At 55.3% G+C, this 24162-nt stretch overlaps 7 protein-coding genes across 7 annotated transcripts; 3 read left to right on the forward strand and 4 right to left on the reverse strand.

Moving 5' to 3' along the window:
* Positions 1-441: 441 nt before the first annotated feature.
* On the forward strand, positions 442-747 carry PHYSODRAFT_323449 (hypothetical protein; the record flags this gene model as incomplete). The annotated part of the gene is made up of 1 exon (XM_009518987.1): positions 442-747. One exon carries the CDS (start codon positions 442-444, stop codon positions 745-747), a length of 306 nt encoding a protein of 101 aa, XP_009517282.1.
* A 576-nt stretch (positions 748-1323) lies between these two features.
* On the reverse strand, positions 1324-2985 carry PHYSODRAFT_323450 (hypothetical protein; the record flags this gene model as incomplete). Its single annotated transcript, XM_009518988.1, has 9 exons — positions 1324-1431; positions 1506-1688; positions 1751-2092; positions 2167-2240; positions 2306-2367; positions 2439-2476; positions 2548-2733; positions 2803-2905; positions 2975-2985. 9 exons carry the CDS (start codon positions 2983-2985, stop codon positions 1324-1326), a joined length of 1107 nt encoding a protein of 368 aa, XP_009517283.1.
* Positions 2986-3452: 467 nt separating this feature from the next.
* On the reverse strand, positions 3453-3965 carry PHYSODRAFT_248810 (hypothetical protein; the record flags this gene model as incomplete). Its single annotated transcript, XM_009518989.1, has 1 exon — positions 3453-3965. The coding sequence occupies one exon, from the start codon at positions 3963-3965 to the stop codon at positions 3453-3455; it is 513 nt and encodes a 170-aa protein (XP_009517284.1).
* A 629-nt stretch (positions 3966-4594) lies between these two features.
* Positions 4595-5041, forward strand: PHYSODRAFT_472429 (hypothetical protein; the record flags this gene model as incomplete). The annotated part of the gene is made up of 1 exon (XM_009518990.1): positions 4595-5041. One exon carries the CDS (start codon positions 4595-4597, stop codon positions 5039-5041), a length of 447 nt encoding a protein of 148 aa, XP_009517285.1.
* A 1296-nt stretch (positions 5042-6337) lies between these two features.
* Positions 6338-7780, forward strand: PHYSODRAFT_323453 (hypothetical protein; the record flags this gene model as incomplete). Its single annotated transcript, XM_009518991.1, has 1 exon — positions 6338-7780. The coding sequence occupies one exon, from the start codon at positions 6338-6340 to the stop codon at positions 7778-7780; it is 1443 nt and encodes a 480-aa protein (XP_009517286.1).
* A 4402-nt stretch (positions 7781-12182) lies between these two features.
* PHYSODRAFT_323456 (hypothetical protein) lies at positions 12183-13132 on the reverse strand (the record flags this gene model as incomplete). The annotated part of the gene is made up of 2 exons (XM_009518992.1): positions 12183-12898; positions 12931-13132. The coding sequence occupies 2 exons, from the start codon at positions 13130-13132 to the stop codon at positions 12183-12185; spliced, it is 918 nt and encodes a 305-aa protein (XP_009517287.1).
* A 7981-nt stretch (positions 13133-21113) lies between these two features.
* On the reverse strand, positions 21114-23876 carry PHYSODRAFT_323461 (hypothetical protein; the record flags this gene model as incomplete). The annotated part of the gene is made up of 2 exons (XM_009518993.1): positions 21114-22059; positions 22942-23876. 2 exons carry the CDS (start codon positions 23874-23876, stop codon positions 21114-21116), a joined length of 1881 nt encoding a protein of 626 aa, XP_009517288.1.
* Between the last annotated feature and the right edge of the window lie 286 nt (positions 23877-24162).

Genomic DNA, 24162 nt, shown 5'->3' on the forward strand with positions numbered 1-24162 from the left:
GTGTAAGAGGGCTACAGATCAGCACAAGCGGAGCGGAGGCTGCGCCAACGTGTCTTCCCTGTATGCACGGGAGAAAGGTGCGGATGACATATCCTGAGCGACGACAGCACGCACAACGACCGCTTCAACGCCTTCAAGTGGACGTCTGCAGTGTGAACGAGCCCACACTCGATGGGTGTACCTCCTTCTTACTTGTGGTCGATGAGTTCAGCCGATACAAATGGCTCTTCCTGCTAAGGCAGAAGAGTGAAGCGAAGAACCACATTGCGGCACTTGTTAATCGCCTGCACGTCAAATATCGCGAACGGAATTGGCGTGTGGAAGAAATCCACTCGGATCAGGGTGGCGAATTTGACAACAGGCGGACCCCATCGACAGCTTGGTGCAGCGTTCCATGGCGCGGGTGTTGTACCCTGCATTGAGGCTTGTCGTGCTACGACAATGCCGCGTCCGCTGAGCGCTCATGGCTTCGGATCGAAGCCATTCTTGCTGAGGCCGAAGAGAAGCTCGGCGATGGTCCTATCGGCTCGCGCTTCCTCGCTGGCGTTACTTTTCCTCCGCAGATATTGTCATGTAGCTCTGCTTGTCCTGCCCCCAGAGCACGAGTTCATCGCCCCGTACATTTCCATGGACTCGATCCAAGATCCGGTCTTCCGTGCGCGGTTCGAGAAGCTCCGCAGCTCCAAGATCGGGCAGTTCGTGCTATGGTGCTACAGGAACAAGCGCCCGATGCCGGCCGCTTTCTAAAGCTGCGCTGCAACAAAATGTAGCCATCTCAAGTTGAAGCGAATGGTACAAACATCCCTTATTGGCCAGGAAATTCTCAGTTACCAATACATGATTGGTCAATATTGGAAAAGAGTGAATGGATGAGAGAAGCCGGTTCACTCTGTGGACTCCCACGCGCCTGCCACTCTGCCATTTGACCACGAAGCGGTCACTAGGGTGTTGCCAAATGTATGTTGTTGCTGCGCTGTGGGCTTAATGAGGGCTCGCGTGCAAGGGTCTTCTCTGCTCGGGGCGCTGAAAAGTGTCTCGCCGCATTGAAGAGCCGAGGCATGTCGTGTCACCCCCACGGGCGCTAGAGTGTATCCCAGCGACTCTATGTGTGTAGAGGACGGCGACATCTCCATTCGTCAAACTCCTCAAGAACTGGGTCGTACATACCACAAACAAAATAATACTACTAGTACTAGTAATACGCAGTAGATGCCCAAACATGGTCACGAGGTTGTCGGCCTCAAAGAGCTCAAAGTGGATTCATAAGAGCTTCCTTCAGCGGTTATCCTTAGTATGGCGAGTATTTTTCCTGCCTATGTGGGGCTAGTGTGTGTGCGTTTGGCCGACGGGGCCGCAGGGGACCTGCCCGTCAGGGTCTTTGAACTGCCGCAGCAGCTTGGTGTTGTACGACATGCAGTCCTCGTACTGGCACTGGAATGTTCAAAGCAGAGATCAAGAGGTTAGCTTTCCAGCTCCAACTTGGCTAACAGCATCAATAGCCGCACCTTGTGATAGACGAAGTGGAACTTGGTCGTGGACTTGCGTTCACAGTCGCTGCAGTAGATTAGCGACTTGTAGTCTTGGTACTCGGCGGGCATACGCTCACGCTCTAGCAGCTCGTCGATGCTGGCGAAATAGAGTTCCATGTCGCCCAGAGACTTGGAGCACAATGGGCAAATGTAATTTGTCTACACCAATGACAATTGTTAGCAGCTTGATACAGCAGCAGCGTGCAATAAGGCCGACGTACCAGCGTGTACTCTTCATAGCAGGACACATGCATGCAATGGCCGCACGGCAGGAACATGACCGGCGTGGTCGAGGTGAACATGTACGCGTGACAGATCGGGCAATCTGACTCGAGCGACCTCTCCACGCACTTGTGCTTCTTCAGACTGATGCTCATGCAGGCATTGCACCGGTCGCAGTGGAAGTAGTCGATGTCCAGGCCCTTGCCGATGCGGCAGATTTTGCACTTGTCGCAATGGTAAATGTCTTTGCTGTTGTCGTCGTCGATGAACTTGCACACCTCGCAGTAGTAGCGCCCGAACTCGCATTTGCAGTCCTCGTTAGAGCAGGTTTGCCCGATCGGCTACAGCGAGGCAAGAAAGATTTCGTTGTCAGTATTTGGTAGGCCGCTGATCAGGGATGTATAACAAACAGTACCTGAATCGTGTCGCACTTCAAACACGACACTGACTCGGTGGCATATCGGTCAAAAGGGTGATCCTCGTTGTCATCTACAAAAATGAAGAGTTTAGCAAGCTGCCACTTTGGCAAGTGCAAGTATACTCCAGCAGCTTACCGTGACAAAAGCGGCATGAATACCACTTGCCGCAGCATTTACTCAGTAGCTTGCACTTCCGCCTGCCATGATCAACAATGGCCACGTCAACTACACCGCCTGCAAGTTCACGACAAACCAACCACCAACGCACTGGTAATGGCTGCACCCCAAGATCGTTTTTGCTTCATCCTGAAAGCATCGGACACATATCGTTAAACGAGAGTTCAAATTACCTCGACACAAAGCAAATGACGACGTACAAAGTAGGATTTTTCCTTGCGGTCGGCTTCGGAATCGGATTCCGTTTTTGCAGTGCCCGCCTTGGATTTCGCGTCGTTCCAGTCCTTCATCATGAGGTTCTGCACCGATTCGGCTTTTTGCTTCGGTGTCAGTACGGGGCTCGACTGAATTTCACGGATTTTCGCTTTCAGGAGCGCCTGGGTAGCCTACAGAACCCGCTTCTCGTTAGGCTTGTGGGCAACCGTAGTCGACTTTTGATACACAAATGTACGTACCTCAGCGCCTGAAAGTGGGGCAGGCAACGATGTTGGGCGAAGTTCCTGACTTTGATTAGTTACCCGATCAGGGCACGAGTCATCGTCCGCGTGGTGCTCGGGGCTGCAATGAGAGTTGTGCTATGAGATCATTGTTGACTGCGTATTCGCGCACAGAACGCTTCAAGTCTACCTTCTGAGCATGGCGTATCAGTTGCTAGTTCCTTGCGTCGAAATAAAGCGAGCGGCCCACCCACAGGCAGCACAACTGCAGTCTTGGACTCCGGAAGGAGAATGAGGAGCAATAGTCATCGCAACATGTTAGCGGCGATGCGACGGTGAGGTTTTCGGGCTTACAGCATGAGAGCCTCAAAATAACTCTTAACCAACGAGAGCCAAGACGAGGAGTATTTTCAGGGAGGCAACGGTATTTTCGGAGCCACGAGGCCCGATTGCATCGTGGCATTACCGTCCGATTGCCGTGATGCGGCGAGCTCAAATAAACACTGCTTGGCCCAGTGTCCGATGCTTTGCAGGGCAGGACTCCGTTGACACACCGGCACGATGCCAGTTCGTCGATCGTTCGGCTTGCGTCCTCCGGAAACCATGCATCTTGAGTCGAAGTCGTGAAACACACCCGCATATATAACAACTCGAACGTTGCGCTCGTCCTAGGCGACCACCTCCATGTGGCTGAAGCAGAAAGCCGAGACAAACATGGAGTCGGTCGTGCTATCACTAAGCTGCATCAGAAGCTTGAGTAGCGGACCGTGCGTCCCCATTGGCCTTTGACGGGCACGTCGCGCCAGCTCCAGCTTGACCTCGCCGTGGTATCGGCGGTACGTGCGGGGTTTCATGCCCACCATGTGAGCGATCTCCGAGAACGCAGCCTCGGTGTACTTGTCCGCTAGTTCGCTGATGTTGGGGCACGGACGGCCCCTCTTCTTGCGCGGCAAGCCTCGCTTGTCGAAGCGGTCCTTGACGACACGGGGATCGCAGACAAACTTCATGCCGACCGCGTAGCAGTCTTCCTTGCTCAGCGCCCCGGTTCGCAGCGCCGAGCTGCCCAAGTCCTGCATGCACTTCAGCACTTGCTCGGTGGTCGGGTTGTTGGCACCGCGTTTCGCCTTGCCCTTGCCCTGCTGCCTCGCGTGCAGCCTCGATAATCCGTCGACGTGCCCCATGGCCGTCCCCGGCTTATGGTACACCTTGAATCGCAATTGAGACAGTTCCATCGCCCAGCGTGCCAGCTTGGCATTGCTGGTACGGTTTCCTTCACTAAACACCCATGTGAGCGCCTTGTGGTCCGTGTAGAGATCAAACTCGTTCCTATCCAGGTGCGCTCTTGGGTCTTCTCCATGACGAGCTTCTTGCTTGAAGTTTTCTGCGCGAAAACTACCCGATTAAGTTCATAGCCTCCCGCTTAAGTTGCGATGTACCGTTTTATCTTAAACTGTCGGAATAATCTTGAACTGTCGTCCAAAATAAACTGTCGGAATGCTCTTTAACTGTCGGTCCAAAACTTCGTGTCCCATATTAAGTGGTATGTCGGAAAGCTTGCAGCTTTGTATGGTCTTGTTGTAAACAAACAGGCGCAGTCTTTCTGACACGGTGTTTAAAATAAACTTCAAAGTTTTCGACCGACAATTTAAGAGCACATTTACTTAATCGGGAGGCTCCCGCTTACGTTAGTACGAATATTTTAACGGTGTTGACTTAAGCGGGAGCAAACCCTCGATTAAGTAGACCATTTATTTAAACGGAACCAGTCTGACAATTAACACGCCCAACACGCCCGACCCGAACGGCATCAATGCCGCCAAAGTCTGCCGTCGCTGCGGAGCGGCTCAAGAAGGAGCTGGCCGCCCAGAAGGCTCGTGCCGAAGCGCTCAAGCATCTCCAGAGCACCGGTAGCGGCCCGAGCCAGCGCGAACTGGCGCAGCAGCAGCAACTGAGGCAGAAGCAGACAGCCAACGCCACCTCCGCAGTGGCGCAGCGTCGCGTGCTAGGCGCGCAGCCGCAGGAGCAGTCGGCAGCCGACAAGCTCGACCCTCGCGTGAGGGACAACACGCTGCATGCAGTGGCTTTGAGGCGCGCTCAGGAGCTGCAGAAGACGCAGCAGATCGAGCAGAAGACGGAGAGCTACAGGCTGGACTTCCACTCGACAGAACGCAACGCCCTCCCTCCAGGGTGGCAGGAAGTGGTGGACCCGGCGTCTGGAGACCGGTACTATTGGAACGAGGTGGGCAACAATAGCTAGGGCTATACAGAGGTGCTAGTTGTTCGAGACGATTGATGATGCTTTCTGCTGCAGACAACCAATGAGACGGTGTGGGAGCGACCTGGAAGCTCGGCAGTGCAGGTGAGCGAGACTTCCGATCTATCTTACAGTGGATGACGGCAGAGAGATGACCGTGTTTGATGCTTAATGAAGGAAACGACGGAGAAGAGCGCTGGTGCCAAGACGACTGGAGACCAACTAGCCGAGTACGTGGAGGATAGAGTTCTGACACCCCAGCGGTTTTTTGCGATGATTTGGAAATTGACGGTAGCGTGATTGTTTGCGCTTCGCTGTAGTGGATGGGAAGAAGTACCTGACGCAGCTAGTGGGGATGTTTACTACTGGAATCGAAAGACAAATGAGACGACGTGGACTCGACCGGTAGCGCGGAGTGTATCGTTAGGTTAGTACCGGATCTTCTCTTGTTGACGAGTTCATTGTTGAATACAACGCACGCTAACGTAACTTATTCGCTTGTGATTGCAATAGTCCAAGCTCTGGAGGCGAAAGCAAAACTCGACAGCATCCTGAAAGGCTGTGGAAAGCCCACAGACAGCAGCACGAATACAAGACCCGATGCAAAATCGAGTAACGCCAGTACCAACCTTGCACCGACTTCGTCTCGGCCAGTCGTGTCAACTGGTGCACGTTCAAACCCTGTGACCACTAAGCGGCCCGCGGCATCTACCCAGGCAAACTCTCAGGCTCAGCACGGAAGCAAGAGACGGAAGCGTGACGATGCTATTGATCCCATGGACCCAACGGGGACAGGTGGCAAATGGTCCGACGGACTGGAGCAAGGGTAAACGGAGTGGGCGGTGTACGTACGAACATAATGCACCGGATCATTTCTTCGGTGTAGATAGATAGACCGCGTGTGTATCTGTGGACTAGTCGCGATTAAGTCCCATCAAAACAACAGAAACGATTTAAGATACATATCCGCGCCGCTGCGGTTACAGATATTGCTGTGTGGTTCAATCCGATTCCTGTGGGAACATGCACGCACCACCACGATGTGCAAGAAAAATTGCCAGACATCCAATGCCATCTCTCATTCAGACTTCAGTAGTATCTGTAGTCGCTCGCGAGGTTCGGATGTGCTATCAATCTAGTTGAAACTACACGAAGGGTACATTTGCTAGATTCGAAGACTTCTGCAAAGGTGGATTGGTGGAAGCTGATGAAATGAAAAATAGGTACTTGTTTCCAGGTGAAGAGAAGTTCTCCGTGGATTGAGGCTCATGGTGCAACTATTCCACCCGACGAGCCCCCATGTCCAAGCCCAAGTACCCACAGCGAGTTGAGCTGCGAGGTTTCGAACGCGCTGTCACAATGGCCGCCGGTGTCTCCATGAAAATCGTGCACTGGATGCTCGTGGCTGGAGACGTTGAGACGTTGGATCAATTCCTTCCCGAGGCACTGACGCGAACTTTCAACATGCATCCGCGTATGCGAGCGCTACAAGTCAAAGGCAAAGACTTCTTGGCGGAGATCCAAGCTCCTTTAACCGTTGGCGACATCAGAAGCAAGAACCTGCTGCGAATGCGTCGATTTGCTCGCTCGGAAAGTTCCAGTGGAGCTTTCAACAAGTGGCAGCAGAACGCTGACGAAGAGTGCAACGTCGCCATCGATCGGTACACGCAGTTCCCGTTCTTCCTGGTGGTGTGGGTCAACTGCACGGGTCAGGCGCGCCTCATGCTTTTCTCGGATCACTACATGTCGGACGGGTACTCAGGAATGGTAGTGCTAAACTGCATTTTCGAGCAAGCCGCCCTCCTGTCAGAAAGGAAGGCGGCTGCAGTGCACGAGTTCCCTCTTCGTGCTTCGTTCTACGACGTGGCATTGTTCGCCAAGCCGATCTACCGCAGCGTTACAGAAAAGTTCAAACCCGTTCTACGAGCTCGAAGCGACCAGCGCGACTTCATGATGCCTCCTCTCGCGAATCCGACCTCCGTAACTTTCGCGGAGGGCGATCCTGCTTGCATACACAAGACACTTGCACGATGCAAAGCCGAGGGCGTCACCTTCGGTGGGGCGTTGGTGAGCGCCATCGTGTTGGCCTTCTACCGAGCTGCGAGATCGCAGTCCGACTTCGTCGCAGCGCAGCCGTTCAAGATGACGGTAGATTTGGACTACAACATGCGCAGACGCGTACCTCGAGCCGCTCAAGAGGACCACGTTGCTGCCTTCATATCGTTTGCCGATCTGGAGTGGCTTGATAATGAAGGGGTCAACATGGCAACTACATCGTTCTGGGACCTTGCACGGCGTGCGAAGAAGGAAATCGATGGGAACTTGGAGAAAAAGATGCAGATGATTGCTGTAATGCTTACCATCGACGAGTTCGTGAACGCTCAGATGAAGCCGGCGGACGCAGAGAAACTCAACATCCGGAACTCGCTCGACTCAGACGCGGATATCTCCAATGTCGGGCGCTACCCGTATGCTAGGGAGGTTTCGCTGAATGGCAAAACAGGTGACAAGGGCCTGCTGACGGTGAAAAGCTTGCACGTGTACAATCCGATCCCCCACTTGGGCCCTTCGGTGATTTTCTTCGTATCATCCGTGGAATCGTTTTGCTACTCGATGGGCCACAAGTGCGAGGACAAAGTGGCCAAATTGCTTTTCACTGCTTGGGTTGCGATTTGTGAGAGCACGAACGATATCGGAGCTGACGAAAAGCTGGAAGAGGTGCTAGGGCGCCTGAACCGGTAAGACAGCCAAAGTATATAGTCTTACCAACATACTTCGTAGTACTTTTATCAAAACAAAATAGTTTATGCATAACAAGATCGGTTGTGGAAGACTTCCGGGTGGTGTTACTGTAGTGCGCGCTACCAACTTTCCCAAAAACGTTTTCCTGCTTCTATTCGACGGACGGCATCGTCTTCAGCACAACTACTCCAACTTTGGCAAAAAAAATATGTAAATTGGGATGCGAGAGCATGTATTTTTTTGTCCCTTAGCGCACCGACGCCGTGACCCACTCAGTAACTAGTCAACTAGTCTCTAGACGTACCATCAATCCAGCTGAAGCTATCACTATCGGGCCAACCAGCAATGCCAGCAAAATGTATAAGTTCGTGGTCGTTTCATTATTGAGATTGTTGATAGCTGCTTCCCTGCAGGCAGCGCCATCGGTCGGCCATGCACCGACAACCCGAAAAACAAAAACAAAAAACAAAAACAAAAATCCAAGCTGCGTTTTGGTACGGCTGCAAAGGCTATCGAGTGTCAAATGAGACTACCGGTAGCAAAGCGAAGCGTGTTCGGTATACTTAAGTAAGGGTCATCCAAATCGGGCGTGCCAAACGCCAAACGTCTCCACATGTTCTACTAAGTCACCATTCGAGTTCGAAACGGTTTAGCGCATCGGACGAGCAAACTGAGTACAGCGAGAAAGTTGACAACCATTGACGTCGTATTGCTACCACCGCCAGTTTTTTTATCGACGCTACTACACGCATGTTACTCTACAGAACTACAGGTTCCGTGGGCTAGCTGCTCCATGACCAACGAACGCCCCTCGTCTACTTTTCATCATCGCCAGCGAGCGGCCTTCTCCACTTCACTTCACTTCACTCCACTTACTTGCCCTTGGCCTTGTCCGTGGCGCCGGACTTGGTGGTCTCCTTCTCCTTGGGCGGCGTCTTGTCCTCCTTCTCCGCCGACTTGTTGGACGCAACGTCCGTAGCGGTAGCAGGCGCCGTGGCGGACTCCTTCTGGCCAGCCTCAGCACCGTCCGTCGTCGCGGACTCATAGCCGTAGCCGTAGCCAGGGTAGCCAGGGTAACCAGGGTAGCCATAGCCGTAGCTAGCATAGCCGAAGTTGCCGGGGTAGTTGTAACCATAGCCGTAGCCAAAGTCACCGCCGCCGTAGGACGAGTAGTAGTCCGGGTAGTAGCTGTATCCGTACGACGAGTAGTAGTCCGGGTAGTAGCTGGAGCCGTACTTGTATCCGTCGTATCCATAGACATCCTTGCCGTAGCTGTAGTCGTCCTTGCCGTAGTAGTCTTTGCCGTAGTAGGCCTTGCCGTAGCTGTAGTCGTCCTTGTCGTGGCGACCCTTTCCGTAGTCATCGCAGTCTCCGCCGTAGCTCTTGTAGCCGTATCCCTTGTAGTCATCGTCATAGTCGTCGTGACCGCCGTACCGCTTGTGCTCGTAGCCGTCCTTGCGATCCTTGCGGTCCTTGCCGTAGCCGTAGTCGTCCTTGCCATGGTCGTCCTTGTAGTCCTTGGACTCGGTGGCCTTGGCGTCTTCGAGACGGCGACGGTAATAGTAGTGCGACGGGTGCTTGTCATCGTGGTGGCGGTGATTCTTCCCGTGGTCGTGGTCGTGGTCATGGTCATGGTCATGGTCGTGGTGGCGCGGGTGGTGTCCGTAGTCCTCCCTGGAGCCGAGGTGGCGGCGCGGCGAGACGCCCACAGGAGAAGCGCCAGCGTCAGCCGCCTGCAGAATGGAGGCAGCGGCACACAGGCTGAACAGGGCAACGATCTTGGAGTGCATGTCAGAGATGAACGTGCGATTCGGTGGGTTGATTTGGGGTTGGTTGGTGGCCGAGTGTGGCGGAGAAGGCGAATTGGAAGATGAGAGAGCTTGGGGCACTCGGGTTTGAGGCCGCATCCACAGCCGTCGCCCACTCCGTAACTAGTCAACTAGTCTAGTCTCTCGCGCCTACGATGCAGACGTACCATCAATCTAGCTGAAGCTGTCACTATCCGACCAACAAGCAATGCCAGTACACTGCCGGCGAGGCGTCTGGGCCGTAGCGCTTCTCCAATAGGGCCAGCATCATGTCCATCCAGGCCAAAGTTAGTGGTCGTTTCATTGTTGAGAGTGTTGATAGCTGCTTCTCAGTAGGCAGCGCCATCGGTCGGCCATGCACCGACAACCCGAAAAACAAAAACAAAAAACAAAAACAAAAATCCAAGCTGCGTTTTGGTACGGCTGCAAAGGCTATCGAGTGTCAAATGAGACTACCGGTAGCAAAGCGAAGCGTGTTCGGTATACTTAAGTAAGGGTCATCCAAATCGGGCGTGCCAAACGCCAAACGTCTCCACATGTTCTACTAAGTCACCATTCGAGTTCGAAACGGTTTAGCGCATCGGACGAGCAAACTGAGTACAGCGAGAAAGTTGACAACCATTGACGTCGTATTGCTACCACCGCCAGTTTTTTTATCGACGCTACTACACGCATGTTACTCTACAGAACTACAGGTTCCGTGGGCTAGCTGCTCCATGACCAACGAACGCCCCTCGTCTACTTCTCATCATCGCCAGCGAGCGGCCTTCTCCACTTCACTTCACTTCACTTCACTCCACTTACTTGCCCTTGGCCTTGTCCGTGGCGCCGGACTTGGTGGTCTCCTTCTCCTTGGGCGGCGTCTTGTCCTCCTTCTCCGCCGACTTGTTGGACGCAACGTCCGTAGCGGTAGCAGGCGCCGTGGCGGACTCCTTCTGGCCAGCCTCAGCACCGTCCGTCGTCGCGGACTCATAGCCGTAGCCGTAGCCAGGGTAGCCAGGGTAACCAGGGTAACCAGGGTAGCCATAGCCGTAGCTAGCATAGCCGAAGTTGCCGGGGTAGTTGTAACCATAGCCGTAGCCAAAGTCACCGCCGCCGCCGTAGGACGAGTAGTAGTCCGGGTAGTAGCTGTATCCGTACGACGAGTAGTAGTCCGGGTAGTAGCTGGAGCCGTACTTGTATCCGTCGTATCCATAGACGTCCTTGCCGTAGCTGTAGTCGTCCTTGCCGTAGTAGTCTTTGCCGTAGTAGGCCTTGCCGTTGCTGTAGTCGTCCTTGCCGTAGTAGGCCTTGCCGTAGTAGGCCTTGCCGTAGCTGTAGTCGTCCTTGTCGTGGCGACCCTTTCCGTAGTCATCGCAGTCTCCGCCGTAGCTCTTGTAGCCGTATCCCTTGTAGTCATCGTCATAGTCGTCGTGACCGCCGTACCGCTTGTGCTCGTAGCCGTCCTTGCGATCCTTGCGGTCCTTGCCGTAGTCGTAGTCGTAGTCGTCCTTGCCATGGTCGTCCTTGTAGTCCTTGGACTCGGTGGCCTTGGCGTCTTCGAGACGGCGACGGTAATAGTAGTGCGACGGGTGCTTGTCATCGTGGTGGCGGTGATTCTTCCCGTGGTCGTGGTCGTGGTCATGGTCATGGTCGTGGTGGCGCGGGTGGTGTCCGTAGTCCTCCCTGGAGCCGAGGTGGCGGCGCGGCGAGACGCCCACAGGAGAAGCGCCAGCGTCAGCCGCCTGCAGGATGGAGGCAGCGGCACACAGGCTGAACAGGGCAACGATCTTGGAGTGCATGTCAGAGATGAACGTGCGATTCGGTGGGTTGATTTGGGGTTGGTTGGTGGCCGAGTGTGGCGGAGAAGGCGAATTGGAAGATGAGAGAGCTTGGGGCACTCGGGTTTGAGGCCGCATCCACAGCCGTCGCCCACTCCGTAACTAGTCAACTAGTCTAGTCTCTTGCGCCTACGATGCAGACGTACCATCAATCTAGCTGAAGCTGTCACTATCCGGCCAACAAGCAATGCCAGTACACTGCCGGCGAGGCGTCTGGGCCGTAGCGCTTCTCCAATAGGGCCAGCATCATGTCCATCCAGGCCAAAGTTAGTGGTCGTTTCATTGTTGAGAGTGTTGATAGCTGCTTCTCAGTAGGCAGCGCCATCGGTCGGCCATGCACCGACAACCCGAAAAACAAAAACAAAAAACAAAAACAAAAATCCAAGCTGCGTTTTGGTACGGCTGCAAAGGCTATCGAGTGTCAAATGAGACTACCGGTAGCAAAGCGAAGCGTGTTCGGTATACTTAAGTAAGGGTCATCCAAATCGGGCGTGCCAAACGCCAAACGTCTCCACATGTTCTACTAAGTCACCATTCGAGTTCGAAACGGTTTAGCGCATCGGACGAGCAAACTGAGTACAGCGAGAAAGTTGACAACCATTGACGTCGTATTGCTACCACCGCCAGTTTTTTTATCGACGCTACTACACGCATGTTACTCTACAGAACTACAGGTTCCGTGGGCTAGCTGCTCCATGACCAACGAACGCCCCTCGTCTACTTCTCATCATCGCCAGCGAGCGGCCTTCTCCACTTCACTTCACTTCACTCCACTTACTTGCCCTTGGCCTTGTCCGTGGCGCCGGACTTGGTGGTCTCCTTCTCCTTGGGCGGCGTCTTGTCCTCCTTCTCCGCCGACTTGTTGGACGCAACGTCCGTAGCGGTAGCAGGCGCCGTGGCGGACTCCTTCTGGCCAGCCTCAGCACCGTCCGTCGTCGCGGACTCATAGCCGTAGCCGTAGCCAGGGTAGCCAGGGTAACCAGGGTAACCAGGGTAGCCATAGCCGTAGCTAGCATAGCCGAAGTTGCCGGGGTAGTTGTAACCATAGCCGTAGCCAAAGTCACCGCCGCCGCCGTAGGACGAGTAGTAGTCCGGGTAGTAGCTGTATCCGTACGACGAGTAGTAGTCCGGGTAGTAGCTGGAGCCGTACTTGTATCCGTCGTATCCATAGACGTCCTTGCCGTAGCTGTAGTCGTCCTTGCCGTAGTAGTCTTTGCCGTAGTAGGCCTTGCCGTAGCTGTAGTCATCCTTGCCGTAGTAGGCCTTGCCGTAGCTGTAGTCGTCCTTGTCGTGGCGACCCTTTCCGTAGTCATCGCAGTCTCCGCCGTAGCTCTTGTAGCCGTATCCCTTGTAGTCATCGTCATAGTCGTCGTGACCGCCGTACCGCTTGTGCTCGTAGCCGTCCTTGCGATCCTTGCGGTCCTTGCCGTAGTCGTAGTCGTCCTTGCCATGGTCGTCCTTGTAGTCCTTGGACTCGGTGGCCTTGGCGTCTTCGAGACGGCGACGGTAATAGTAGTGCGACGGGTGCTTGTCATCGTGGTGGCGGTGATTCTTCCCGTGGTCGTGGTCGTGGTCATGGTCATGGTCGTGGTGTGTCCGTAGTCCTCCCTGGAGCCCAGGTGGCGGCACGGCGAGACGCCCACAGGAGAAGCGCCAGCGTCAGCCGCCTGCAGGATGGAGGCAGCGGCACACAGGCTGAACAGGGCAACGATCTTGGAGTGCATGTCAGAGATGAACGTGCGATTCGGTGGGTTGATTTGGGGTTGGTTGGTGGCCGAGTGTGGCGGAGAAGGCGAATTGGAAGATGAGAGAGCTTGGGGCACTCGGGTTTGAGGCCGCATCCACAGCCGTCGCCCACTCCGTAACTAGTCAACTAGTCTAGTCTCTTGCGCCTACGATGCAGACGTACCATCAATCTAGCTGAAGCTGTCACTATCCGGCCAACAAGCAATGCCAGTACACTGCCGGCGAGGCGTCTGGGCCGTAGCGCTTCTCCAATATGGCCAGCATCATGTCCATCCAGGCCAAAGTTAGTGGTCGTTTCATTGTTGAGAGTGTTGATAGCTGCTTCTCAGCAGGCAGCGCCATCGGTCGGCCATGCACCGACAACCCGAAAAACAAAAACAAAAAACAAAAACAAAAATCCAAGCTGCGTTTTGGTACGGCTGCAAAGGCTATCGAGTGTCAAATGAGACTACCGGTAGCAAAGCGAAGCGTGTTCGGTATACTTAAGTAAGGGTCATCCAAATCGGGCGTGCCAAACGCCAAACGTCTCCACATGTTCTACTAAGTCACCATTCGAGTTCGAAACGGTTTAGCGCATCGGACGAGCAAACTGAGTACAGCGAGAAAGTTGACAACCATTGACGTCGTATTGCTACCACCGCCAGTTTTTTTATCGATGCTACTACACGCATGTTACTCTACAGAACTACAGGTTCCGTGGGCTAGCTGCTCCATGACCAACGAACGCCCCTCGTCTACTTCTCATCATCGCCAGCGAGCGGCCTTCTCCACTTCACTTCACTTCACTTCACTCCACTTACTTGCCCTTGGCCTTGTCCGTGGCGCCGGACTTGGTGGTCTCCTTCTCCTTGGGCGGCGTCTTGTCCTCCTTCTCCGCCGACTTGTTGGACGCAACGTCCGTAGCGGTAGCAGGCGCCGTGGCGGACTCCTTCTGGCCAGCCTCAGCACCGTCCGTCGTCGCGGACTCATAGCCGTAGCCGTAGCCAGGGTAGCCAGGGTAACCAGGGTAACCAGGGTAGCCATAGCCGTAGCTAGCATAGCCGAAGTTGCCGGGGTAGTTGTAACCATAGCCGTAGCCAAAGTCACCGCCGCCGCCGTAGGACGAGTAGTAGTCCGGGTAGTAGCTGTATCCGTACGACGAGTAGTAGTCCGGGTAGTAGCTGGAGCCGTACTTGTATCCGTCGTATCCATAGACGTCCTTGCCGTAGCTGTAGTCGTCCTTGCCGTAGTAGTCTTTGCCGTAGTAGGCCTTGCCGTAGCTGTAGTCATCCTTGCCGTAGTAGGCCTTGCCGTAGCTGTAGTCGTCCTTGTCGTGGCGACCCTTTCCGTAGTCATCGCAGTCTCCGCCGTAGCTCTTGTAGCCGTATCCCTTGTAGTCATCGTCATAGTCGTCGTGACCGCCGTACCGCTTGTGCTCGTAGCCGTCCTTGCGATCCTTGCGGTCCTTGCCGTAGTCGTAGTCGTCCTTGCCATGGTCGTCCTTGTAGTCCTTGGACTCGGTGGCCTTGGCGTCTTCGAGACGGCGACGGTAATAGTAGTGCGACGGGTGCTTGTCATCGTGGTGGCGGTGATTCTTCCCGTGGTCGTGGTCGTGGTCATGGTCATGGTCGTGGTGGCGCGGGTGGTGTCCGTAGTCCTCCCTGGAGCCGAGGTGGCGGCGCGGCGAGACGCCCACAGGAGAAGCGCCAGCGTCAGCCGCCTGCAGGATGGAGGCAGCGGCACACAGGCTGAACAGGGCAACGATCTTGGAGTGCATGTCAGAGATGAACGTGCGATTCGGTGGGTTGATTTGGGGTTGGTTGGTGGCCGAGTGTGGCGGAGAAGGCGAATTGGAAGATGAGAGAGCTTGGGGCACTCGGGTTTGAGGCCGCATCCACAGCCGTCGCCCACTCCGTAACTAGTCAACTAGTCTAGTCTCTTGCGCCTACGATGCAGACGTACCATCAATCTAGCTGAAGCTGTCACTATCCGGCCAACAAGCAATGCCAGTACACTGCCGGCGAGGCGTCTGGGCCGTAGCGCTTCTCCAATAGGGCCAGCATCATGTCCATCCAGGCCAAAGTTAGTGGTCGTTTCATTGTTGAGAGTGTTGATAGCTGCTTCTCAGTAGGCAGCGCCATCGGTCGGCCATGCACCGACAACCCGAAAAACAAAAACAAAAAACAAAAACAAAAAACAAAAACAAAAATCCAAGCTGCGTTTTGGTACGGCTGCAAAGGCTATCGAGTGTCAAATGAGACTACCGGTAGCAAAGCGAAGCGTGTTCGGTATACTTAAGTAAGGGTCATCCAAATCGGGCGTGCCAAACGCCAAACGTCTCCACATGTTCTACTAAGTCACCATTCGAGTTCGAAACGGTTTAGCGCATCGGACGAGCAAACTGAGTACAGCGAGAAAGTTGACAACCATTGACGTCGTATTGCTACCACCGCCAGTTTTTTTATCGACGCTACTACACGCATGTTACTCTACAGAACTACAGGTTCCGTGGGCTAGCTGCTCCATGACCAACGAACGCCCCTCGTCTACTTCTCATCATCGCCAGCGAGCGGCCTTCTCCACTTCACTTCACTTCACTTCACTCCACTTACTTGCCCTTGGCCTTGTCCGTGGCGCCGGACTTGGTGGTCTCCTTCTCCTTGGGCGGCGTCTTGTCCTCCTTCTCCGCCGACTTGTTGGACGCAACGTCCGTAGCGGTAGCAGGCGCCGTGGCGGACTCCTTCTGGCCAGCCTCAGCACCGTCCGTCGTCGCGGACTCATAGCCGTAGCCGTAGCCAGGGTAGCCAGGGTAACCAGGGTAACCAGGGTAGCCATAGCCGTAGCTAGCATAGCCGAAGTTGCCGGGGTAGTTGTAACCATAGCCGTAGCCAAAGTCACCGCCGCCGCCGTAGGACGAGTAGTAGTCCGGGTAGTAGCTGGAGCCGTACTTGTATCCGTCGTATCCATAGACGTCCTTGCCGTAGCTGTAGTCGTCCTTACCGTAGTAGTCTTTGCCGTAGTAGGCCTTGCCGTTGCTGTAGTCGTCCTTGCCGTAGTAGGCCTTGCCGTAGTAGGCCTTGCCGTAGCTGTAGTCGTCCTTGTCGTGGCGACCCTTTCCGTAGTCATCGCAGTCTCCGCCGTAGCTCTTGTAGCCGTATCCCTTGTAGTCATCGTCATAGTCGTCGTGACCGCCGTACCGCTTGTGCTCGTAGCCGTCCTTGCGATCCTTGCGGTCCTTGCCGTAGTCGTAGTCGTCCTTGCCATGGTCGTCCTTGTAGTCCTTGGACTCGGTGGCCTTGGCGTCTTCGAGACGGCGACGGTAATAGTAGTGCGACGGGTGCTTGTCATCGTGGTGGCGGTGATTCTTCCCGTGGTCGTGGTCGTGGTCATGGTCATGGTCATGGTCATGGTCGTGGTGGCGCGGGTGGTGTCCGTAGTCCTCCCTGGAGCCGAGGTGGCGGCGCGGCGAGACGCCCACAGGAGAAGCGCCAGCGTCAGCCGCCTGCAGAATGGAGGCAGCGGCACACAGGCTGAACAGGGCAACGATCTTGGAGTGCATGTCAGAGATGAACGTGCGATTCGGTGGGTTGATTTGGGGTTGGTTGGTGGCCGAGTGTGGCGGAGAAGGCGAATTGGAAGATGAGAGAGCTTGGGGCACTCGGGTTTGAGGCCGCATCCACAGCCGTCGCCCACTCCGTAACTAGTCAACTAGTCTAGTCTCTCGCGCCTACGATGCAGACGTACCATCAATCTAGCTGAAGCTGTCACTATCCGGCCAACAAGCAATGCCAGTACACTGCCGGCGAGGCGTCTGGGCCGTAGCGCTTCTCCAATAGGGCCAGCATCATGTCCATCCAGGCCAAAGTTAGTGGTCGTTTCATTGTTGAGAGTGTTGATAGCTGCTTCTCAGTAGGCAGCGCCATCGGTCGGCCATGCACCGACAACCCGAAAAACAAAAACAAAAAACAAAAACAAAAAACAAAAACAAAAATCCAAGCTGCGTTTTGGTACGGCTGCAAAGGCTATCGAGTGTCAAATGAGACTACCGGTAGCAAAGCGAAGCGTGTTCGGTATACTTAAGTAAGGGTCATCCAAATCGGGCGTGCCAAACGCCAAACGTCTCCACATGTTCTACTAAGTCACCATTCGAGTTCGAAACGGTTTAGCGCATCGGACGAGCAAACTGAGTACAGCGAGAAAGTTGACAACCATTGACGTCGTATTGCTACCACCGCCAGTTTTTTTATCGACGCTACTACACGCATGTTACTCTACAGAACTACAGGTTCCGTGGGCTAGCTGCTCCATGACCAACGAACGCCCCTCGTCTACTTCTCATCATCGCCAGCGAGCGGCCTTCTCCACTTCACTTCACTTCACTTCACTCCACTTACTTGCCCTTGGCCTTGTCCGTGGCGCCGGACTTGGTGGTCTCCTTCTCCTTGGGCGGCGTCTTGTCCTCCTTCTCCGCCGACTTGTTGGACGCAACGTCCGTAGCGGTAGCAGGCGCCGTGGCGGACTCCTTCTGGCCAGCCTCAGCACCGTCCGTCGTCGCGGACTCATAGCCGTAGCCGTAGCCAGGGTAGCCAGGGTAACCAGGGTAACCAGGGTAGCCATAGCCGTAGCTAGCATAGCCGAAGTTGCCGGGGTAGTTGTAACCATAGCCGTAGCCAAAGTCACCGCTGCCGCCGTAGGACGAGTAGTAGTCCGGGTAGTAGCTGTATCCGTACGACGAGTAGTAGTCCGGGTAGTAGCTGGAGCCGTACTTGTATCCGTCGTATCCATAGACGTCCTTGCCGTAGCTGTAGTCGTCCTTGCCGTAGTAGTCTTTGCCGTAGTAGGCCTTGCCGTAGCTGTAGTCGTCCTTGTCGTGGCGACCCTTTCCGTAGTCATCGCAGTCTCCGCCGTAGCTCTTGTAGCCGTATCCCTTGTAGTCATCGTCATAGTCGTCGTGACCGCCGTACCGCTTGTGCTCGTAGCCGTCCTTGCGATCCTTGCGGTCCTTGCCGTAGTCGTAGTCGTCCTTGCCATGGTCGTCCTTGTAGTCCTTGGACTCGGTGGCCTTGGCGTCTTCGAGACGGCGACGGTAATAGTAGTGCGACGGGTGCTTGTCATCGTGGTGGCGGTGATTCTTCCCGTGGTCGTGGTCGTGGTCATGGTCATGGTCGTGGTGGCGCGGGTGGTGTCCGTAGTCCTCCCTGGAGCCGAGGTGGCGGCGCGGCGAGACGCCCACAGGAGAAGCGCCAGCGTCAGCCGCCTGCAGGATGGAGGCAGCGGCACACAGGCTGAACAGGGCAACGATCTTGGAGTGCATGTCAGAGATGAACGTGCGATTCGGTGGGTTGATTTGGGGTTGGTTGGTGGCCGAGTGTGGCGGAGAAGGCGAATTGGAAGATGAGAGAGCTTGGGGCACTCGGGTTTGAGGCCGCATCCACAGCCGTCGCCCACTCCGTAACTAGTCAACTAGTCTAGTCTCTCGCGCCTACGATGCAGACGTACCATCAATCTAGCTGAAGCTGTCACTATCCGACCAACAAGCAATGCCAGTACACTGCCGGCGAGGCGTCTGGGCCGTAGCGCTTCTCCAATATGGCCAGCATCATGTCCATCCAGGCCAAAGTTAGTGGTCGTTTCATTGTTGAGAGTGTTGATAGCTGCTTCTCAGCAGGCAGCGCCATCGGTCGGCCATGCACCGACAACCCGAAAAACAAAAACAAAAAACAAAAACAAAAATCCAAGCTGCGTTTTGGTACGGCTGCAAAGGCTATCGAGTGTCAAATGAGACTACCGGTAGCAAAGCGAAGCGTGTTCGGTATACTTAAGTAAGGGTCATCCAAATCGGGCGTGCCAAACGCCAAACGTCTCCACATGTTCTACTAAGTCACCATTCGAGTTCGAAACGGTTTAGCGCATCGGACGAGCAAACTGAGTACAGCGAGAAAGTTGACAACCATTGACGTCGTATTGCTACCACCGCCAGTTTTTTTATCGACGCTACTACACGCATGTTACTCTACAGAACTACAGGTTCCGTGGGCTAGCTGCTCCATGACCAACGAACGCCCCTCGTCCACTTCTCATCATCGCCAGCGAGCGGCCTTCTCCACTTCACTTCACTTCACTGCACTTCACTTCACTTCACTTCACTTCACTTCACTTCACTTCACTCCACTTACTTGCCCTTGGCCTTGTCCGTGGCGCCGGACTTGGTGGTCTCCTTCTCCTTGGGCGGCGTCTTGTCCTCCTTCTCCGCCGACTTGTTGGACGCAACGTCCGTAGCGGTAGCAGGCGCCGTGGCGGACTCCTTCTGGCCAGCCTCAGCACCGTCCGTCGTCGCGGACTCATAGCCGTAGCCGTAGCCAGGGTAGCCAGGGTAACCAGGGTAACCAGGGTAGCCATAGCCGTAGCTAGCATAGCCGAAGTTGCCGGGGTAGTTGTAACCATAGCCGTAGCCAAAGTCACCGCCGCCGCCGTAGGACGAGTAGTAGTCCGGGTAGTAGCTGTATCCGTACGACGAGTAGTAGTCCGGGTAGTAGCTGGAGCCGTACTTGTATCCGTCGTATCCATAGACGTCCTTGCCGTAGCTGTAGTCGTCCTTGCCGTAGTAGTCTTTGCCGTAGTAGGCCTTGCCGTTGCTGTAGTCGTCCTTGCCGTAGTAGGCCTTGCCGTAGTAGGCCTTGCCGTAGCTGTAGTCGTCCTTGTCGTGGCGACCCTTTCCGTAGTCATCGCAGTCTCCGCCGTAGCTCTTGTAGCCGTATCCCTTGTAGTCATCGTCATAGTCGTCGTGACCGCCGTACCGCTTGTGCTCGTAGCCGTCCTTGCGATCCTTGCGGTCCTTGCCGTAGTCGTAGTCGTAGTCGTCCTTGCCATGGTCGTCCTTGTAGTCCTTGGACTCGGTGGCCTTGGCGTCTTCGAGACGGCGACGGTAATAGTAGTGCGACGGGTGCTTGTCATCGTGGTGGCGGTGATTCTTCCCGTGGTCGTGGTCGTGGTCATGGTCATGGTCGTGGTGGCGCGGGTGGTGTCCGTAGTCCTCCCTGGAGCCGAGGTGGCGGCGCGGCGAGACGCCCACAGGAGAAGCGCCAGCGTCAGCCGCCTGCAGGATGGAGGCAGCGGCACACAGGCTGAACAGGGCAACGATCTTGGAGTGCATGTCAGAGATGAACGTGCGATTCGGTGGGTTGATTTGGGGTTGGTTGGTGGCCGAGTGTGGCGGAGAAGGCGAATTGGAAGATGAGAGAGCTTGGGGCACTCGGGTTTGAGGCCGCATCCACAGCCGTCGCCCACTCCGTAACTAGTCAACTAGTCTAGTCTCTCGCGCCTACGATGCAGACGTACCATCAATCTAGCTGAAGCTGTCACTATCCGACCAACAAGCAATGCCAGTACACTGCCGGCGAGGCGTCTGGGCCGTAGCGCTTCTCCAATAGGGCCAGCATCATGTCCATCCAGGCCAAAGTTAGTGGTCGTTTCATTGTTGAGAGTGTTGATAGCTGCTTCTCAGCAGGCAGCGCCATCGGTCGGCCATGCACCGACAACCCGAAAAACAAAAACAAAAAACAAAAACAAAAAAACAAAAACAAAAATCCAAGCTGCGTTTTGGTACGGCTGCAAAGGCTATCGAGTGTCAAATGAGACTACCGGTAGCAAAGCGAAGCGTGTTCGGTATACTTAAGTAAGGGTCATCCAAATCGGGCGTGCCAAACGCCAAACGTCTCCACATGTTCTACTAAGTCACCATTCGAGTTCGAAACGGTTTAGCGCATCGGACGAGCAAACTGAGTACAGCGAGAAAGTTGACAACCATTGACGTCGTATTGCTACCACCGCCAGTTTTTTTATCGACGCTACTACACGCATGTTACTCTACAGAACTACAGGTTCCGTGGGCTAGCTGCTCCATGACCAACGAACGCCCCTCGTCTACTTCTCATCATCGCCAGCGAGCGGCCTTCTCCACTTCACTTCACTTCACTCCACTTACTTGCCCTTGGCCTTGTCCGTGGCGCCGGACTTGGTGGTCTCCTTCTCCTTGGGCGGCGTCTTGTCCTCCTTCTCCGCCGACTTGTTGGACGCAACGTCCATAGCGGTAGCAGGCGCCGTGGCGGACTCCTTCTGGCCAGCCTCAGCACCGTCCGTCGTCGCGGACTCATAGCCGTAGCCGTAGCCAGGGTAGCCAGGGTAACCAGGGTAACCAGGGTAGCCATAGCCGTAGCTAGCATAGCCGAAGTTGCCGGGGTAGTTGTAACCATAGCCGTAGCCAAAGTCACCGCCGCCGCCGTAGGACGAGTAGTAGTCCGGGTAGTAGCTGTATCCGTACGACGAGTAGTAGTCCGGGTAGTAGCTGGAGCCGTACTTGTATCCGTCGTATCCATAGACGTCCTTGCCGTAGCTGTAGTCGTCCTTGCCGTAGTAGTCTTTGCCGTAGTAGGCCTTGCCGTTGCTGTAGTCGTCCTTGCCGTAGTAGGCCTTGCCGTAGTAGGCCTTGCCGTAGCTGTAGTCGTCCTTGTCGTGGCGACCCTTTCCGTAGTCATCGCAGTCTCCGCCGTAGCTCTTGTAGCCGTATCCCTTGTAGTCATCGTCATAGTCGTCGTGACCGCCGTACCGCTTGTGCTCGTAGCCGTCCTTGCGATCCTTGCGGTCCTTGCCGTAGTCGTAGTCGTCCTTGCCATGGTCGTCCTTGTAGTCCTTGGACTCGGTGGCCTTGGCGTCTTCGAGACGGCGACGGTAATAGTAGTGCGACGGGTGCTTGTCATCGTGGTGGCGGTGATTCTTCCCGTGGTCGTGGTCGTGGTCATGGTCATGGTCGTGGTGGCGCGGGTGGTGTCCGTAGTCCTCCCTGGAGCCGAGGTGGCGGCGCGGCGAGACGCCCACAGGAGAAGCGCCAGCGTCAGCCGCCTGCAGGATGGAGGCAGCGGCACACAGGCTGAACAGGGCAACGATCTTGGGAGTGCATGTCAGAGATGAACGTGCGATTCGGTGGGTTGATTTGGGGTTGGTTGGTGGCCGAGTGTGGCGGAGAAGGCGAATTGGAAGATGAGAGAGCTTGGGGCACTCGGGTTTGAGGCCGCATCCACAGCCGTCGCCCACTCCGTAACTAGTCAACTAGTCTAGTCTCTCGCGCCTACGATGCAGACGTACCATCAATCTAGCTGAAGCTGTCACTATCCGGCCAACAAGCAATGCCAGTACACTGCCGGCGAGGCGTCTGGGCCGTAGCGCTTCTCCAATAGGGCCAGCATCATGTCCATCCAGGCCAAAGTTAGTGATCGTTTCATTGTTGAGAGTGTTGATAGCTGCTTCTCAGCAGGCAGCGCCATCGGTCGGCCATGCACCGACAACCCGAAAAACAAAAACAAAAAACAAAAACAAAAATCCAAGCTGCGTTTTGGTACGGCTGCAAAGGCTATCGAGTGTCAAATGAGACTACCGGTAGCAAAGCGAAGCGTGTTCGGTATACTTAAGTAAGGGTCATCCAAATCGGGCGTGCCAAACGCCAAACGTCTCCACATGTTCTACTAAGTCACCATTCAAGTTCGAAACGGTTTAGCGCATCGGACGAGCAAACTGAGTACAGCGAGAAAGTTGACAACCATTGACGTCGTATTGCTACCACCGCCAGTTTTTTTATCGACGCTACTACACGCATGTTACTCTACAGAACTACAGGTTCCGTGGGCTAGCTGCTCCATGACCAACGAACGCCCCTCGTCTACTTCTCATCATCGCCAGCGAGCGGCCTTCTCCACTTCACTTCACTTCACTTCACTTCACTTCACTTCACTTCACTTCACTTCACTCCACTTACTTGCCCTTGGCCTTGTCCGTGGCGCCGGACTTGGTGGTCTCCTTCTCCTTGGGCGGCGTCTTGTCCTCCTTCTCCGCCGACTTGTTGGACGCAACGTCCGTAGCGGTAGCAGGCGCCGTGGCGGACTCCTTCTGGCCAGCCTCAGCACCGTCCGTCGTCGCGGACTCATAGCCGTAGCCGTAGCCAGGGTAGCCAGGGTAACCAGGGTAACCAGGGTAGCCATAGCCGTAGCTAGCATAGCCGAAGTTGCCGGGGTAGTTGTAACCATAGCCGTAGCCAAAGTCACCGCCGCCGCCGTAGGACGAGTAGTAGTCCGGGTAGTAGCTGGAGCCGTACTTGTATCCGTCGTATCCATAGACGTCCTTGCCGTAGCTGTAGTCGTCCTTGCCGTAGTAGTCTTTGCCGTAGTAGGCCTTGCCGTTGCTGTAGTCGTCCTTGCCGTAGTAGGCCTTGCCGTAGTAGGCCTTGCCGTAGCTGTAGTCGTCCTTGTCGTGGCGACCCTTTCCGTAGTCATCGCAGTCTCCGCCGTAGCTCTTGTAGCCGTATCCCTTGTAGTCATCGTCATAGTCGTCGTGACCGCCGTACCGCTTGTGCTCGTAGCCGTCCTTGCGATCCTTGCGGTCCTTGCCGTAGTCGTAGTCGTCCTTGCCATGGTCGTCCTTGTAGTCCTTGGACTCGGTGGCCTTGGCGTCTTCGAGACGGCGACGGTAATAGTAGTGCGACGGGTGCTTGTCATCGTGGTGGCGGTGATTCTTCCCGTGGTCGTGGTCGTGGTCATGGTCATGGTCGTGGTGGCGCGGGTGGTGTCCGTAGTCCTCCCTGGAGCCGAGGTGGCGGCGCGGCGAGACGCCCACAGGAGAAGCGCCAGCGTCAGCCGCCTGCAGGATGGAGGCAGCGGCACACAGGCTGAACAGGGCAACGATCTTGGAGTGCATGTCAGAGATGAACGTGCGATTCGGTGGGTTGATTTGGGGTTGGTTGGTGGCCGAGTGTGGCGGAGAAGGCGAATTGGAAGATGAGAGAGCTTGGGGCACTCGGGTTTGAGGCCGCATCCACAGCCGTCGCCCACTCCGTAACTAGTCAACTAGTCTAGTCTCTTGCGCCTACGATGCAGACGTACCATCAATCTAGCTGAAGCTGTCACTATCCGGCCAACAAGCAATGCCAGTACACTGCCGGCGAGGCGTCTGGGCCGTAGCGCTTCTCCAATAGGGCCAGCAT

The sequence above is a fragment of the Phytophthora sojae genome (genome assembly GCF_000149755.1).
Source record: "Phytophthora sojae unplaced genomic scaffold PHYSOscaffold_1, whole genome shotgun sequence".
NCBI lineage: Eukaryota > Oomycota > Peronosporomycetes > Peronosporales > Peronosporaceae > Phytophthora > Phytophthora sojae.